Here is an 18,699-nt window from a genome sequence, read left to right as displayed (position 1 = left end):
GCATCAGCCAAAACTCCCTCCCTTCTCATTTTATTCATCCACCCACTCCAAATGTTTGTCTAGTTTTGCCTTGAATCTGTTTAAGCTATCAACTTCTACAACGATAGATGGAAATTTTGTTCCAGCAATCAACCATCCGCTGGCTAAAGGCAAACTTCCACACATCTATCCTACAACTGTCTTTCCTCAATTTGAATTTATGCCCTCTCAGGCGCCGACCGGGCTAGCCGAGTGGGTAAAGTACCTGCCCGGCAACCCAAAGGTCGCGGGTTCGATTCCCGCCTCGGGCTTGGATCAAAGTACAGCAAAAACCTTGGGAGGTGCAATATGGCCACAGAAGCCGATGCGCCAACAATTACCAAATCAAAAAAAAAAAAAAAAAACCCTCTCAGGCGATTATTCTGAGCAAGAGGAAAAATCCAATCAGCATTGAGCATGTTCAAACCATTCAAGGCTTTATACACCTCAATCAGATCACCTCGCAGGTGCCTAGTAGTCCAGGCAAACTAAAGCAATTTTCCGTTTAACCTGGGCAAAATTGCTTCATAAGCATTCTAAAGAGTTTCCATCTCAGGAATCATTGCTGAATAACATATCCAAAATCCGACAAAATCGAACATGGGAACTCCCCCAAAAATGGAGTTCAAAATGGCGGACAGGTTGTTTCCTCCTAAATGCAAAAAGAAGCTAATTCACGGCTGTATAGCGAATATTTTTCGTTTATTTGCAAATTTTGTAAAATTTTTTTCCCTTTTAATATTTAATAAAATATTAAAATTATTGAATAATTTTTAATATTTTGTATTATTACTATGTCCATTACAGGTGATTACTATGTCCATTACAGATTAGTTTGTCTCTTCAGCTGCACCACAACTGTAGGTCAAGTTACATTATTGATGTTCTCCACCATCTTGGTTACTGTTTGTCGTATGCAGAAGTAACGCGATTCGAAAGAAACGCCGCAGTATCAGGCAAGGGTGGCTCTTTTGATTTTGCTGAAAACACAGCACTGCTTCTAGCAGCAGATAACGTCGATCATGATGTCTGTACTTTGGATGGGAAGAATACCTTTCATGGAATGGGTATGATTGCCGCAATAACTCCAAAGATCAAGATCCATCCAATTATTCATAGGCATGCAAAGGTTAGTGAAAGTGACATTAAAAAGGTTGCAACAGTTGACATTAGGGAATATAGAAACACGAGAAGCATGCTGAGGGGAATCTCATTTAGCAAACTTTCAGTACCCACTGCCTCGATAAGTAGATTTAGTCTTCTCTGGCAGATCTGTGCAGCAGAAAGATCAGGTCCAAGTTGGTCAGGAACAATGCAAGCAATTCACTGTGGATCAACTGTTTCATATCCAGGTGTGGCATCAATCACATTCCTTCCCATCATAGATATGGCGGCAAGTGACATGATCTGCATATTCTCGACTCTACGATATCTGAGCAAGATAGCACATGATCAAAATGTCCCATGTATTATTACCTTTGATCAGCCTTTATTTACTTCCCAAATCATCAATGAACAAAGAGACCTGCAAGAGATTGTTTTAATGCTGGGAACATGTCACGCTCTGATTAATCTTTTGGGTACAATCGGTACTCTGATGAATGGTTCAGGATTGTCTGAAGTACTTAAAGAAATCTAATGACCAAATGCTGTACTACATATGATGGCTGAAAAAGCTGTTTCCAGAGCAATTTGAAGTCATATGATAGTAAATGCAGCTCTTAGTACTTTACTGGTTACACAAATTTTCCCTCGCAATGAAGATAGAACCCCTCATGACCTCGTTAAGGAAGCCTGTGACCTGCTCGACAATGTTCGAGCAGGTCACCAAACAAACAGCTGAGGATGTGGAATTGTCTAATGTATTGTCTCAGATTGGTACTGCTTTGGAGGAGAAGAGAAGAGAACTCACCTAAAATCTTCTTCGAGAACAAGTAAATTCTGGTTGGAATATCAGAGAATAATGAACATTGCACATACCTTGATAACAGCAGATAGGACCAGCTAATGGGATTTGCACTTGCAAGCTATGCTGGAGATCCTCCCCATAATTGCAGCAGCCGGACATCACAATTATCTCAAATCGCTATATCTGTACTTGCAGAAGATGTTCATTTTGCCTTTTGAAAATCCAACAGTGAACAAAATGTTCCTGGAAGGTAAGTTTCTTGTAAGAAGAAGCGACAGATTATGGGCCGGACTCGGATCAGACCTGGTAATAGAACAAGTTCTAATGCATCCCTGAAAAGCAGAGGAGGACTGACACGAGGAAGTGGATTTACAGAAATCCAGAGGGCAATGTGGCTGTTTTCTATGCCCCTGTGTTCCAGTTATAACTTAGCAATGCAGGAATCCACCAGAGTTTTGTTGGAAATTGTGAACAACACAAAGAAATGAAGGACAGTAATGACATTAAGAAAGTACTCGAATGACTGGAATCCATATCCCCATTCAATTCTGACTCAGGTCTCTGCAACATTACGACAGGGGTAACTGCTGATTTTCCGACCGGGCTAGCCGGGTGGGTAAAGTGCCTGCCTGGCAGCCCAAAGGTTGCGGGTCCGAATCCCGCCTCGGGCTTGGATCAGAGTAGAAAATGCAAAAATCTTGGGAGGTGCAATATGGCCACAGAAGCCAAGGCACCAACAACTAACAAAAAAAAAAAAAAAAACTGTTGATTCTGGAGTTAACATTGATGGATTGTCCTGTTCAACTGCTTGTGGCGAGTGCCAAATCAGTGGTTATGATAACAACCACTGATTTGGCACTGCTGCCAATAGTTGAATATGATGACAGTGATGAAGACATTTAAGTTTGTCTATGACTAAGTTGACTTCTGTAATGAACAGAACATGAAACAGATTTTGAAATAATCGTTTTCTTGATTTTAAAATTCTGTAAAAATATTTTTAATACAAAATTTCATAACAAAAAATGGTTGGGTGGTATATTTTTGAAAGTTATTTTTATTTGAAACATTTAACTGTAAATAAAAGCATTATCTCTCTCTACAAAGCGTAAATTAGTTTCTTTTTTTTGCATTTATTAGGATACAGCTCATCCACATTTTGAAATCCATTTTTGGGGGTGTTCCCGGGATCCGATTTTTGTCGGATTTTGGATATGATATTCAGCAATGATTCCTGAGCTGGAAACTGTTTAGAAAGTTTCTGAAGCAATTTTGCTCAGGTCTAAATGCAAATAGCCTGGGCTATAGACTCCAAACACTGTAATTTGCAAAACTTAAGCCTTTCTTCATAAGAGCAACCCTTTGTTCAATTCACTAATCTTGTTGCCCTTCTCTGTACACGTTCCACAATAGCTCTACATCCTTCTTAAAATGAGGCCTCAGGCCTGTATACAGTACTCAATGTGTGGCTTGACCATTCCCTTAAACAAGGAGGCATCTCCGTAGCCAGGTGGGAAGGAGCAGCAGTGCATAGCACATGCTTCTTGATTAGACCGGGGTTCGAGCCCGTCACCACCAAATAAGGATGTGGAAAGGTTAGGGAATGACCACCGCATATCCCGGAGCAATATGGCCTTAGTTGCTAATGCTCCTAAAAACCAAATAACTAACTAACTAACCCCCTTAAACAAGGGGATAATCACCTCCTTATGCCTGCTAGAAAAATTCCTGTATATCCTTGAGAAGATGCCATGAGCTACTCTTTCAGACCGTCTGCACTGCTCAGAAAACGTCATATCTGCCTGCACAATTACCCCAGGTCCTTTTCACTCCCTACCTCTGTCAGTGTAGTACCACACAGTTGATACGTTACTCTGGGGTTACTGCTTCCCATATGCAGTACTTTACATTGTCAATATTAAACTTCAGTTGCCACCTCTCAGCCCATCTACTCAACTTTTCCAGATCCTGTTGCAGCAGCATAGCGTCAGTAGTGGCCTTAACAACACTGCCAACCTTTGTATCATCTGCATAAAGCCTGATATATCATCATCAATATCATTAATGAATACAGAAAATAACAATGGACCCAACACCGAACCCTGGGGGACTCCACTAATAATATTAGTCCATGAAGAGCAGTGTCCATTGATTACCACTCTGTCTTCTCCCACTGAACCATCCCTTTATCCATAGCAGCAGTTTGCCTCCAATGCCACTCTGCTCCACTTTGTGCAGCAGTCTTCCATGTGCAACAGTATGAAAAGCCTTTCTAAGATCCAAATATATGATATCAAAATTATTCTTTGCATCCAGTTCCTTTGTGATTAGCATTAGCATTAGTAGAGGCATATGATGCAAGAAAGCAAGCTTATTCAGCATCAGCCAAAAAAAAAAAAAAAAAAACCTCTCCCATTTCACCCCTCCGTTCGTTCGAAATACCTGTCCAGTTGAGCTTTAAATTTGTTTAGGCTATCAACTTCAACAACAAGTGATGGAAGTCGGTTCCACCAACCAACCACCCGCTGGCCAAAGGCAAATTTCCGCACATCTATCCGACATCCGTCCTTCCTCAATTTGAATTTATGCCCTCTGAGGTGATTATTCTGAGAAAGATGAAGAATCCCATTGGCATTGAGCATGCTCAAACCATTCAAAGCCTTATACACCTCTATCAGATCACCTCGCCGGTGCCTAGTCTCCAGACTCTGTAATTTGCAAAACTTAAGCCTTTCTTCATAAGAGCAACCCTTTGTTCCATTTACTAATCTTGTTGCCCTTCTCTGTACCCGTTCCAGCAGCTCTACATCCTTCTTGAAATGAGGCCTCCAGACCTGTATACAGTACTCAAGATGTGGCCTAACCATTGCCTTATACAAGGGAATGATCACCTCCTTATCCCTGCTAGAAAAATTCCTGTATATCATTGACAAGACACCATGAGCTACTCTTGCAGCTCGTCTGCACTGCTCAGAGAACTTCATATCTGCCTGCACAATTACCCCCAGGTCCTTTTCATTCTCCACCACTGTCAGTGTAGTACCGCAGAGTTGATACATTGCTCTGGGGTTACTGTTACTCATATGTAGTACTTTACATTTGTCAATGTTAAACTTCATTTGCCACCTCTCAGCCCATCTGTTCAACCTTTCCAGATCCTGTTGCAGCAGCATAGCGTCAGTAGTGTCCTTAACGACCCTGCCAACCTTTGTATCATCTGCAAACTTAGACATTAAACTTGATATCCCATCATCAATATCATTCATAAACACCGAAAACAACAATGGACCCAACACTGAACCTTGAGGAACTCCACTAATAACATTAGTCCACTTTGAGCAGTGTCCATTGATTACCACTCTCTGTCTTCTGCCACTCAACCATCCCCTCATCCATAGCAGCAATTTGCCTCCAATGCCACACTGCTCCAATTTGTGCAGCAGTCTTCCATGTGCAACAGTATCAAAAGCCTTTCTAAGATCCAAATATATAATATCAAAGTTATTCCCTGCATCCAGTTCTTTTGTGACTACATCATAGTATCCAATCAAATTGGTCAGGCAAGACCTGCCCTTAACAAAACCGTGCTGCGTCTGAGCTATAACTGAATTCTTGTCTAGATGATCCTGCAGTGCTTCTTTAACCAGTGCCTCCATTAATTTACCTGGAACAGAAGTTAAACTAACAGGTCTATAATTACTTGTGTCAGCCTTTGATCCTCCTTTGTGAATTGGGGTTACATTTGCACATCTCCAGTCTATGGGTACCTCCCCTGAGTCCAAAGAAGCTCTCATAATTATGGCTAGGGGTTTGCATACTTCCTTTGCTGCCTCCTTTAATATAACTGGATAGATCCCATCCACCCCAGGTGCCTTTTTTATGTTTATCCTCAACAATCTCTCCTCCACTTTCCTCTCAGTTATTACAAAATCATCCAGCTCACTGCCAATGTTTACTTTACCTACATCATTCTCCTTCCTGAATAACTCCTCATGCGTGAATGTAGATGCAAAATACTCGTTTAGATTGTTAGCCACCTGAGCAGGATCCTCAACTGTTGAACCATCAATATCCAGTGGACCAATCTGATTCATCCCTTTCCTTCTCGAGTTCAAGTATGTAAAGAACTCCTTTCTGTTTTTCTTTGCATCCTTTGCCAAGGATTTTTCGTAGTCTGCCTTTGCCTGCCTAATCTCCTTTGTGACTTGGTTACAGACCAACTTATATCTATCATAGGCTTCCATGTCACCCATTAATTTGTATGTATCCCATGCATTTTTCTTCTCTGCCACATGTCTCATTAGTCCATCTGACAACCATTTAGGCCTAAACCTTGAACAATATTTCTTAGTTGGTATGTAAAGCCTGGTAGCCACCAAGATTAGTTCCTTGAATGCTTCCCATTTTGAGTTTGCTGTTGGTAACATCATCAGTTGGTCCCACTGTATAGAATTTAAATACTGTCTCAGACCATCATAGTCGCCTTTACGAAAACAAAAACCCTTCCCTTTACCTCTGATGGTAGTTACCTCCTTGAGTAAATCCCACTTCAACACACTGTGATCACTGCCACCTAGTGGTTCATTTATCTGCAGGTTCTTAATGCATGAAGAATCACTACTGATAATCAGATCAAGAGTATTGCTCCCTCTTGTTGCCTCACGAACATGCTGATGTAGAAAACAATCATCCAATAAATCCACAAAAGCCTTGCTAGTGTGCGAGTGACCAACCCACAAATTCCAGTCAATATCTGGGAAATTAAAATCCCCCATTATAAGACTCTCTGATTTACTGGCCCACTCTATTTCCCTGTACAATATATTATTATACTCATCAGAGTCATTAGGCCTATAGCACACTCCTACTCTCAATTTTGATTTCCCTATGCTTATGTCACACCAAACTGACTCGACACTGCCCTGTCCATCGATGTCAACTGGCTTCACTTCCTTTGACTTTATGTGTTTCTTAATTAATAGCATAACCCCTCCTCCCCTCCTGTCCTGTCTATCCTTTCTATATACATTGTATTCCCCAAATTCCAGTTCCGCATTACTTATATCTGTGTGACACCACGTCTCTGATATCCCAACAATATCTGCCTTTGATGTTTTGAGCAATACCTCAAATTCATCAAATTTATTTACCAAACTCCTAGCATTGGTGTACACGCAGGTATACATGCACCTGTTTCTATTCTTAGCTACCCTAACACAACCCATGTGTTTACTTGTAACGCAATGACTACCAGCAGTCTCTGAAATATCCTGCATCTTGTTTTTCAGACTTCTGCTCATTTGAATAGAAGCAGGGCAAGAATCACTTCCACCTCTGCCAGTGGCTACTGTTAATCTATTAGTCCTTGTATCCCCCCCCAACTAGCAGTTTTCCGACCCACCTAACACTGCCTCAACAGCATCAGCAAAAATTCTTGCACCCTTTCTATTTAAGTGTATCCCATCCCTGTAGAAGCAATCTCTCCTGTTAACAAGTACAGTCCAGGCTGAAAAAAATTCTACCCCTTGAGCCTTGCACAATCATAGTATCCAATTAAATTGGTCAGACAAGACTTCCCTTTAACAAACCCATGCTGTGTCCAAGCTATAACTGAAGTCTTGTCTAGATGATCCTGCAATGCTTCTTTAACCGGTGCCTCCATTAATTTTCCTGGATCAGAAGTTAAACTAGCAGGTCTGTAATTACCTGTGTCTCCCTTTGATCCTCCTTTGTGGATTGGGGTCACATTTGCACATTTCCAGTCCATGAATACGTCCTCTGAGTCCAAGGAAGCTGTCATAATTATGGCTAAGGGTTTGCTTACTTCCTTTGCTGCCTCCTTTAATATAACTGGACAGATTCCATCCACCCCAAGTGCCTTTCTTATGTTTATCTTCAACAATTTCTTCCCCACTTTACTCTCAGTTATTACAAGATTATCTAGATTACTGCCAGAGTTTAATACACCTCTGACATTCCCCTCCCTGAATAATTCCTCATGTGTGAATGTCGGTGCAAAATATTCATTTAGTTTGTTAGCTACCTGAGCAAGATCATCAACAGTTGAACCATCAATATCAAATGTACCAATCTGATTCATCCCCTTCCTTCTAGAGTTTACGTAAGTAAAGAACTCCTTGCTGTTTTTCTTTGCATCCTTTGCCAAAGATTTCTCATAATCTGCCCTTTCCTGCCTAACTTCATTTACAACTTGATTACAGACCAACTTATATCTATCATAGGCTTTTGTGTCACCTGTTAATTTATATGTATGAGATGCATTTTTCTTCTCTGCCACATGTCTAATTAGTTCATCTGACATCCATTTAGACCTAAATCTTGTACAGTATTTTTTAGTTGGTATGTAAAGCCTAGTAGCTTCCAAGATAAGTTCTTTAAATGCTTCCCATTTTGCATTTGCTGTTGGTAACATCATCAGTTGGTCCTACTGTATAGAATTTAAATACTGTCTTAGTCCATCGTAGTCGCCTTTACGAAAGCAATAACCCTTCCCTTTACCCCTAATGGTAGTTACCTCTTTGAGTAAATCCCACTTCAGCACACTGTGATCACTGCCACCTAGTGGTTCATTTATCTGCAGATTCTTAATGCATGAAGAATCACTGCTGATAATCAAATCAAGAGTATTCCTCCCTCTAGTTGCCTCTCGAACATGCTGATGTAGAAAACAAAACAAAAATACTGGAATATTAAATGATGGATGATTAAATAAGAATCTAGAAGATGATCTCAATTTGTGTAATAAGGTTAAGTGAAAATTATGATATTTGTAGTGAATAACACTTTGTCTCTCTGTCTTGAATTCATGGAAATTTCCAATTGTGGAAATTAATAAAGTATGTTATAATACTTTTTATTACATTTTCTAGATAGCAACTTTGAAAAATACTGATAAAAGCAAAAAGCAATTCAATTTATTTTTCACATTCAATTTTTTGTCGTTGATATAAGCAAAGAATGGGTGAATTGTGAAGCAGAAATATAAACAACATATGTAATTTGTAAAGACTGATTGTCAGAGGCAAATTTGCTCAAAGTGATGTAAAGAAAAATAAGGTTTAATTGAAAAAATCTACATAACTGTTGTATCAGCGTGGTTTTTTTTTTTTTTTTTTATGTTCAAACATGTTCTGATTATTGAAAACTTTTTTATATTATATGCCAGTCAATCTTTTCAAAATAAATGCTACTTATTTAGTAATGTAGTGAATTTTAGGCTATATTTTTACATGTTGATTTAAAGGTAATCATACAGTTTAATAGTAAAGTAATAATAATAACCTTTTAATAGTAACCTTTTTTTTATTTTTAAAAAAATAAATATATAAATAAACATTTAAACTTAATATCCTGGGCATATTCACTGCAAAATACTACTCTTGTGAAGTATATAATTTAAAATGGTTGACTTCCGAATATTTTTAATAACAAAACGGCACTCATGTATATGAAATTTATTAGTTTTTTCATGTGTAATTTTTTTTTTCTTTTTCTTGCAATTTTAAATGCAAACGACTGTGTTGACCATATTTAAAATTTTTCTTAATTTGTAGACATATCATCGAGTGAAGGGAAGCCGTCAAAATAGGCTTGCTGGTAAGTTGTTACTTCTCTTTGTCTTCTACTTCTCTTCTCTCTTTTTCTGTCTCCCCTCTCCATTTCCATATCTCTGCTACCTTCTACCCTCCTCCCTTCCTCTGCAGATTTTCCATATAAATGTTCACCCAAGTGCCAAAAGAAACAACCATAATGAAAAAAATCCAATACTCTCTATCTGTTTAAAATTCAATGAGGTGGGGAGAAGTTTGAAGGCAATGTTTGTGCTGATTTTTTTTTTTTTTTTTTATTTTTTTTTTCTTATGAGGAATAGGAGAAAGAGATTATGAGAGAATTTGATCTTGTGGAAGTTTGCTTTTTTTCATTTGCATGCATTTTTTTTTTTAACATGGAACCATATGTGATGTGACACATGCTCTGAATTTATAGACTATAAATGAATGAATCTGCATGATATTAAACATAACTCCAGATGAAAGAATATCTGAGCTAACTGAACATTCTTGAGAAAATTTCACTAAGAACTTGGTCTTATTAATGCAGTAAAGATTTCATTTTCTGTTTTTCTAATACAGTGAGAAGTAAGCTGTAATAAAATATTCTTTGAAATTGAATAACACGTTTAGAAACAAAAGCAGTCCTTTGACAGCTGTTTTGTGCAGTCTTGACCATAATAACTGTTGGCTGTTTCTCGATTAAAAAAAAAAAAAAAAAAAAAAAAAAGTCGAGAGAATTATAAGAAGCATTTGATGGAAAAAAAAAAAAAATTGTCATCAGGTTTCACGCAAACTTTACACAAGCTATTGTCAATTTTAATCAAAATGAAATTTTCTAATAGCATTTATGATAACTAGTATTATATTAAGTGGATATTCACAGTATAAAAATTTTTGCTCATTTGTAAAATTGATGGAATGCATTTTAAACTAATTCAGTTATAGAAATTCCACATATGTATGGGTTGTTATAAAAGGGGGGCAAAGAGAATTTTTTAAAGTGGAGAGGCATGTTTACATAGCTAAAAAGGCATATATTGCTGCATTCCACCTCAGATAATGATTTTTTTTTTGATAGTATCAAAGTATCATAATATCCAGTCGGCCTCCAAGTTATTTCTCTCTAATTGCTCTTTAGATCACTCCTTTGTTATCTATCCTAAATTGACTTACCACAAGTAACTGCATTGCACATGTGCTCTCTCTCTCTCTCCCCCCCCCCCAAGTTTTAAATGCCCAAACAAACAATCCTTGTATTAGTATAAGCATTAGCAAAATGATGCAAAATTACTGGTTATGAATTATTCAACTTATAATACAGATGGGATCATTCTTTGGAGCAGTGACCTTGATACTATAGCTGTCACATTTTAATTCCAAACCGCAAGAAGTTGAGTTTACTACAATGTGACAATGTTCATTAAATTGTAAGAAATATACACTCAAAGATTTAATAGATGAGGAACCTAACAACCCTCTTTTGAATGGAATCTAGATTCCTGCGAGATGTTTTGGAGGCACCACCCCAGATGTGGAAACAATATTCCATGGTAGGGTGGATTTGTGATTTGTATAGAGCAAGTAGCTGTTTAGAAGAAAAGAAAAGTAACACTGAGATCGAAAGAGAAAACCCAATTTTTTAAATTCAGAACAAGCAATATTTGTGATGTGCTGAGAGAGAGAGAGAGAGAGAGAGAGAGAGAGAGAGAGAGAGAGAGAGAGGGGGGTCAGGGTAGTCCCTAATAGATAATATTCTTATTCTGATTATCAGCAGTGATTATTAATGAATTAAGAATCTGCAGATAAAAAGAACCACTAGATGACAATGATCACAGTGATGGAACTTACCATCGAGAGTAAAGGAAGGCATTTTTGTTTTCGTAAAGGTGACTACAGTGGTCTCAGACAGTTTTAAATTCTGTGCAACAATGGGAACTAAATGGGAATCAATAGTGGCCTGCCTGCATGTCTACAGGCAGGCCACTTCACATCCTAACGGTGGATATTTTGAATGTCCAGAACCATATAAGTGGAGAAGCATCTGCTGCACCAACTGATATGAGACTTGTGGGTATGCCATCACACAAGTCTCTGAACATTATGATTGTACTATGTATTTGAAAAACATCTATCTACATGTTCAAAACACAATAGTTATATTTAACAGATGAAGAATATTTACATCATAAAAAAAAAAGTAATAATTTCATCATCTTAATGTTATTTTTATGTGTTAAGAAACACACAAAATCTAAGGAAATGCATCCAATTGATGTTGGTGGATAATGCAGTGTTGAGTTTGTTTGGTGTGAAATAAGCACTGGGAAAGGGAAAATGAGAGTAGGTGTGTGTTATAGGCCTAATGAATCTGATGAGTATAATGAGTAATTGTGCAGAGAAATAGTGGGCCAGTAAATCAGAATGTCTTATAATGGGGGATTTATCCCCCATTATAATGCTCATCGTGGACTAATGTTATTAGTGGAGTCCCTCAGGGTTCAGTATTGGGTCCTTTATTGTTTTCTGTATTTATAAATGATATTGATGATGGTATATCAGGCTTAATGTCCAAGTTTGCAGACGATACGAAGGTTGGCAGGGTTGTCAAGGACACTACTGACACTATGCTGCTGCAACAGGATCTGGAAAGGTTGAGCAGATGGGCTTCGAGGTGGCAAATGAAGTTTAACATTGACAAATGTAAAGTACTACATATGGGAAACAGCAACCCCAGAGCAACGTATCAACTCTGTGGTACTACACTGACAGTCGTAGAGAATGAAAGGGACCTGGGGGTGGTTGTGCAGGCAGATATGAAGTTCTCTGAGCAGTGCAGACGGGCTGCAAGAGTAGCTCATGGTGTATTGTCAATGATATATAGGAATTTTTCTAGCAGGGATAAGGAGGTGATTATTCCCTTGTATAAGGCAATGGTCAGGCCACACCTAGAGTACTGTATACAGGCCTGGAGGCCTCATTTCAAGAAGGATGTAGAGCTGCTGGAACGAGTACAGAGAAGGTAGATTGGTGAATGGGACAAAGGGGTGCTCTTACGAAGAAAGGCTTAAGTTTTGCGAATTACAGTGTCTGGAAACTAGGCACCAGCGAGGTGATCTGATAGAGGTGTACAAAGCCTTGAATGGTTTGAGCATGCTCAATGCTGATGGGATTCTTCCTCTTGCTCAGAATAATCACCTGAGAGGGCATAAATTCAAATTGAGGAAAGACAGATGTAGGATAGATGTGCGGAAATTTGCCTTTAGCCAGCGGGTGGTTGGTAGGTGGAACAGACTTCCATCCCTTGTCGTGGAAGTTGATAGCCTAAATAAGTTTAAGGCTCAGCTGGACAGGTATTTCGAACGAACAGAGGGGTGAAGTGGAAGTGGTTATTTTTATTTATTTATGTTACTGTTTTTTTTTTTTTTTTTGGCTGATGCTGCAAAAGCTTGCTTTCTTGCATCAAATGCCTATGCTAATGCTAATGCTAATTTAATTTTCCAGATATTGACTGGAACTTGTGGGTTGGTCACTTGCACACTAGCAAGACTTGTGGATTTATTGGATGACTGTTTTCTACAGCAACATGTTCGAGAGGCAACCAGAGGGAGTAATACTCTTGATCTGATTATCAACCATGACTATTCATGCATTAAGAATTTGCAGATAAAGGAACCACTGGGTGACAGTGATCACAATATACTGATGTGGGAATTACTTAAAGATGTAATTACCATCAAGGCTAAAGGGAAGGGCTTTTGCTTTGGTAAAGGTGACTACAGAGGTCTCAGATAGTTTTTAAATTCTGTACAGTGGGATCAACTAATGATGTTACCAATATTGAATTCTAAATGGGAAGCCTTCAGGGACTTAATTTTGGAGGCTACTAGGCTTTTCATTCCAACTAAGAAATACCATTCAAGGTTCAGGTGCAAAGTGTTCTTTATGTAAACTCTAGAAGGAAAGGGATTGAATCATATTGGACAACTTAACATAGATGGGTTGACTATTGATGATCACACTCAGGTAGCTGATAAACTGAATGAGTATTTGGCATCCACATTCACACATGAGGAGTTATTCAATGAGGAGAGTGCCGGATGTTTATCAAACACTAACAGGGAGCTAAGTGACTTTGTAATAACTGAGAGCAAAGTGGAGGAGAAATTGTTGAAGTCACTTTCCACTTCCCTGAGTGTAGTACCTGTGTGGTACTACACTCAGGGAAGTGGAAAGTGAAAAAGACCTGGCGGTAATTGTGCAGTCAAATATGAAGTTCGCTGAGCAGTGCAGACAGGCTGCCAGGGCAGGTCATGGAGTACTGTCAATGATATATAGGAATTTTGCTAGCAGTGACAGGGAGGTGATTGTCCTGTTATACAAGGCAATGGTCAGGCCACACCTAGAGTACTGTGTACAGGTCTGGGGTCCTCATTTTAGGAAGGATGTAGAGTTGCTAGAATGAGTACAAAGAAGTGCAACAAGATTGAGGGGAACAAAGGAGTGCTCTAACCGAGAAAGGCTTAAGTTCTGCAAATTGTAGCAACTGGAGAGTAGGCACCTGCGAGGTTATATGATTGAGGTGTATAAGGCCTTGAATGGGTTGAACAAGCTGAATGCTGATGGGATTCTTCCTCTTGCTCAGACTAAGAACCTGAGGGGTTACAGTTTCAAATTGTGGAAAGATAGTTGTAGAATAGATGTGCGGAAATTTGCCTTTAGCTAGCGGGTAGCTGATTGGTGAAACAGGCTTCCATCTTTTGTTGTGGAAGCTAATAGCCTAAATAAATTTAAGGCTGACTGGACTGGCATTTGAAATGAATGTCGGGTGAAAGGGGAGGGGTTTTTTTTTTTTTTTTTTTTTTTGGCTGATGCTGCATAATTTTGCTTTCTTGCATTGTATGCCTCTACTAATGCTAATGTAAACATTAAAAAAATATACAACTGTTTCTCCTTTTATTTAGCAAGAGCAGTTAAAGGAAAAAAGAAAAAGTCTGATGAAACAAATTGTCCTGTGTGTAATGAAAAGTTGTTTGGTACTCCTGAAGAACTTACCATTCATGTAGAACAGTGTCTGCGGAAGGTAAGTATAATAACTACAGTTTTTTTTTTTTTTTTTTTAAATATATATTTAAAAATATGTTATTTCATTATTGCACAGTATATTTTGTAAATTTAATCTCATCAAAACAAATTCATGAGTAAGTAATATCTATTGTTTTTAATTTTGTTGAAACAAACAAAATACTGAATTCGGTAAAGTATTCAGACATCCATCTAACACTAGGAAACCTGAAGAGCCACCTGCAAACTAGGGCCGCTTATAAGAGGATTAAAGATTATAAATATAACTAATGGTTTTAGTATTAACCTAGCAGAGGTAGTGCCCATAGTGTAGCAAACACAGCACCATGTTTTTTTTTTTTTTTTTCAAACAGACCTAATGGACTGGGAAATTCCATACTGCAATTATTAGACTCAAACACCAGGAGACAAGTGATTAAAATTTTTACTATAAAATAAAATACAAAAATAAAATATAATAAAATACTATGATACAATATCGGGAGACTAAACTATTACAATAAAATAAATTACGATAAAACAATTAAAAACAATACTAAAATTGTTAAAATTTGCTAAAATACCGGAGCTTTCGGAGACTGCTGTCTCCTTCTTCAACATGTTATTACCAGTGTTCTTTTTAATTTTTTAAAAATATTGGGTTTTTAAATTTTTTTTTTCATTATAAATCTTGTCTTGTCTTAATGGATTGTAATATGCTTTGCATGTAACTTTTTCTTTTTTAATTTTTAATAAAAAAATTAAAATTGTTTAATATTTAATTTAATTTAATTTTAAAATATTTAAAAAAAATAAAATTCATTTTACTTTGCCCTGAGTGTAATACCACATAGCGGGTACATTAATCTGGGATTACCCATATGCAGTACCCTGCATTTATCAGTGTTAAACTTCAACTGCCATTTCTCAGCCCATCTGCCTAAATTTCTTTTAGACCTTGTTGCATAAGCTTACCCCAATTATTGTCATTAATCAACCTGCCAACTTTGGTATTATCTGGAAACTTAGACCTCAAGCCTGCTATACCTTCATCAATATCATTAATAAATATAGAAAAAGGCACATTTAGGGCTAGAGCCTCAAGCTGCGAACAAATTTGGACTATGTATATATAAAGTGCTTTAGCATCATAATACACAGCCATTTCTGAATAAACAGAAAATTTTTAAGGCGGCATCGTTTTAGGTTATATCTCATATTGTGAATAGGATTTTAGGTTATGTGTGAATGTGTTTTAGGTTATATCTCATATTGTGAATAGGATTTTAGGTTATGTGTGAATGTGTTTTAGGTTATATCTCATATTCACAATATGAGATATAACCTAAAACGATGCCGCCTTAAAAATTTTCTGTTTATTCAGAAATGGCTGTGTATTATGATGCTAAAGCACTTTATATATACATAGTCTAAATATAGAAATTAATAAATATTTTATAAATATAGAAAATAATAATTGGCCCATCACTGAAACCTGGGAGACTCCACCAATAATATTAGTCCATGAAGAGCACCCTTTCTCTTCTCCACACCTGGTTTTGGCACATTATAGCCTTAGTTGCTAATGCACCAATAAAATCTAAACCAAACCAATCTCTCTTCTCCCACTCAACAATCCCTTTATTGAGAGTAGTAACTTTTCTTTAATGCTACACTGCTCCAATTTGTACAGCAGTCTTTTTCATGCAACAATTTCAAAAGCTTTCCTAAATCCAAGAATGTGATATCAAAATTACTTTTTTGTATCTAGTTCCTTTGGTACTACATACTAATATTCAGTTAGGTTGGTCAAACAAGATCACTCCTTAATAAATCTATGTTGAGATGATTGCAATACAAATGCTTTCCTGTCTATATGATCCTTAATTTCTTCTTTAACCATAGACTTCATTATTTTCCTCAAAACAGAAGTTAAGCTGACAGTTGTATAATTATTCATATAAACTTTGATGCTCCTTTGTGAATTGGAGATTCACACATCTCCAATCCATTGGGAACTCTGCTGAATCCAAGGTGCGCTCATAATTATGGATAAGGCTTTGAATACCTCCTTTGCTGCCTCCCTCAATTTAATTGGATAGATCCATCCACCGTAATGTGTACAGAAAGGATAGACTGAATCACAGGATAGGAGAGGAGTAGGAGGGGTTATGCTCTTAGTTAAGAAGCACATAAAATGAAAGCAAAAATGAGAGCAGTGATAAAGCATAAAGTGCAGTTATTTTATAAAATTTGTTATTCGATAACAAGTAAGTTGAAAACAAAAGTTGTAAGAAAATTTTCACTAATTTGTCTGTCGCCTTGTAATTTTTTAGAATGGAAAAAAAGAATACAAGCACATCAAGGCTATGCTAAAAGGAAGCAGAAAAGAGTCCACAGAGGCAGTAGAAAAAGAATTAAAGAAAATTCCAAAGTTGTCTTCTTTCTTCCCCGGGAGCAGCATGAGCTTTTTATTACTACACCAATTTTTATTATTACTACACCTTTTTATTACTACACCAATGGAAACAGCAGAAATAACAGCATCAACATCGGGTTCAGTATCCACAACATTATCATCTTTTCCAGTACAAACTACAGATATAGATGTAAAAAACCAAACAAACACCAATGAACTAGAACTATTTGAAAATTTAGTTAGTGAACAATATCCAAGTGACATTGCTAATTATCCAGATGTAATAACAATGGATATGAAGAGATTTATCTTACATCATGGATCTTGTAAACCTAACGGCCTGTTCCAAAAAATCACAGCAACAGATCGTTTTCAGAAAGGTGTTACAAAACAATAAAACAAATCAGGTCTTAAAATGAACAGATTTTGGTTAACCAAAATTGGGCAAAGTGTGCTATGAACCCTGTTTTATATTCTCATTTTAAGCAGAATTCTGTATGGATAAAAGGAATAAAGAATTGGAAAAATTTATCCAATAAAATAAAAAACCACAAGGCAAGTATGTCACATACAGAGGCTTGTTATGACACGGAATTATGGATGGCAAACAAACATTTGGTTTTAATGTAGAAGAAAATTTACGACAAGAACGTAATTTTTGGCGTAAAGTTTTGGAGCAGCTTATCAAAATAACTCTAAAATTATCAAAAAATTCAATTGCATTTCGAGGTCATTGCGAGAGTTTGAAAGATACATACTATGGAAACACTTTGTCCGATGTAAAATTTTAGCCAAGTATGATAATACTATGAGACAAGCGTTAAATTTGCTATTTGGCACATCAAAATATCTAAGTCCTAAAATAAAAATGAATTGATAGATTGTTTGAATTTGCATTTAAAAAAACAATTAATAATGGAAATAAGACTCTCCTTTCTTTTCTGTCATATTAGACAGAAATGCTCAGAACATTTCAAAAAAACATCAGCCGTAGATATGTCAAAATTTTAAACAACAGTGATACTGGAAATAAACCTACATGATTGAAAATTGAGGAGCATCTATATGTTTTTTGGACATAGCATCAGTCATTGGGACTTGCATTCTTCATATTGTGGTGAATCAGATGCTACTTTAAAAAAGCTAAACCCTACACAGTGGGCTGGGTGTCTTTTGTCATTAATGACAATAAAACAACAATATATGGATATGCTGAAAGTTTTAAACAAAATCATTTTGGATACAACAAAAGATGAAAAAACAGAAGCAATCAGAATTTAAAAAAAAATATATATATATACAGGCATACCTCGAATAACGAATAGGATGCGTTCCACGAAATTACTTCGTTAAGCGAAATTTCGTTTTCAGAGGTAAAAATACTATGGCCGGAATAGGGATACGTTCCTACGTAAAGAAAATGAAAAGCTTTTTTTTCGAACAAAGAAAAGTTTTATTAAATAAACAGTCAACTTACATACAAAGTGAAATCACATTTAAAATATGAGTCTAAAGTTGATTGCTTATGCTCTTTTTCTCTTTCATTTAACAATTGCCTATACGGAGTTATTGCATTTAACACTGATCGCTTAACAATAAAACTTCTTCCTAAATCAGGATCATTTTCACTAAAAAAATTTAAAACGTTTTCAATGTCATTTAAGCACCTTTTTAAATCTTTGGTTAACACTTTTTCGGCAGGAACTTCTTTAACTTCG

The 18,699-nt window shown here is 36.9% G+C and overlaps 1 protein-coding gene across 3 annotated transcripts in view; it reads left to right on the top strand.

The window, feature by feature from the left end:
* The window catches only part of LOC150075695 (E3 ubiquitin-protein ligase RNF220-like), a 226,643-nt gene that overhangs the window by 151,066 nt on the left and 56,878 nt on the right, over window positions 1-18,699 (top strand). For all 3 annotated transcript variants that reach the window (XM_090388362.1, XM_090388364.1, XM_090388361.1), the window contains 2 exons: window positions 9,502-9,544; window positions 14,463-14,581. In XM_090388362.1, coding sequence (XP_090244488.1) covers window positions 9,502-9,544; window positions 14,463-14,581 — 162 coding nt within the window. The remainder of the gene's footprint in view (window positions 1-9,501; window positions 9,545-14,462; window positions 14,582-18,699) is intronic.

This window comes from Mastigoproctus giganteus, chromosome 14 (genome assembly GCF_048544385.1).
Source record: "Mastigoproctus giganteus isolate SK-2022 chromosome 14, ASM4854438v1, whole genome shotgun sequence".
NCBI lineage: Eukaryota > Metazoa > Arthropoda > Arachnida > Uropygi > Thelyphonidae > Mastigoproctus > Mastigoproctus giganteus.
This window is presented reverse-complemented; position numbering and strand designations above follow the sequence as displayed.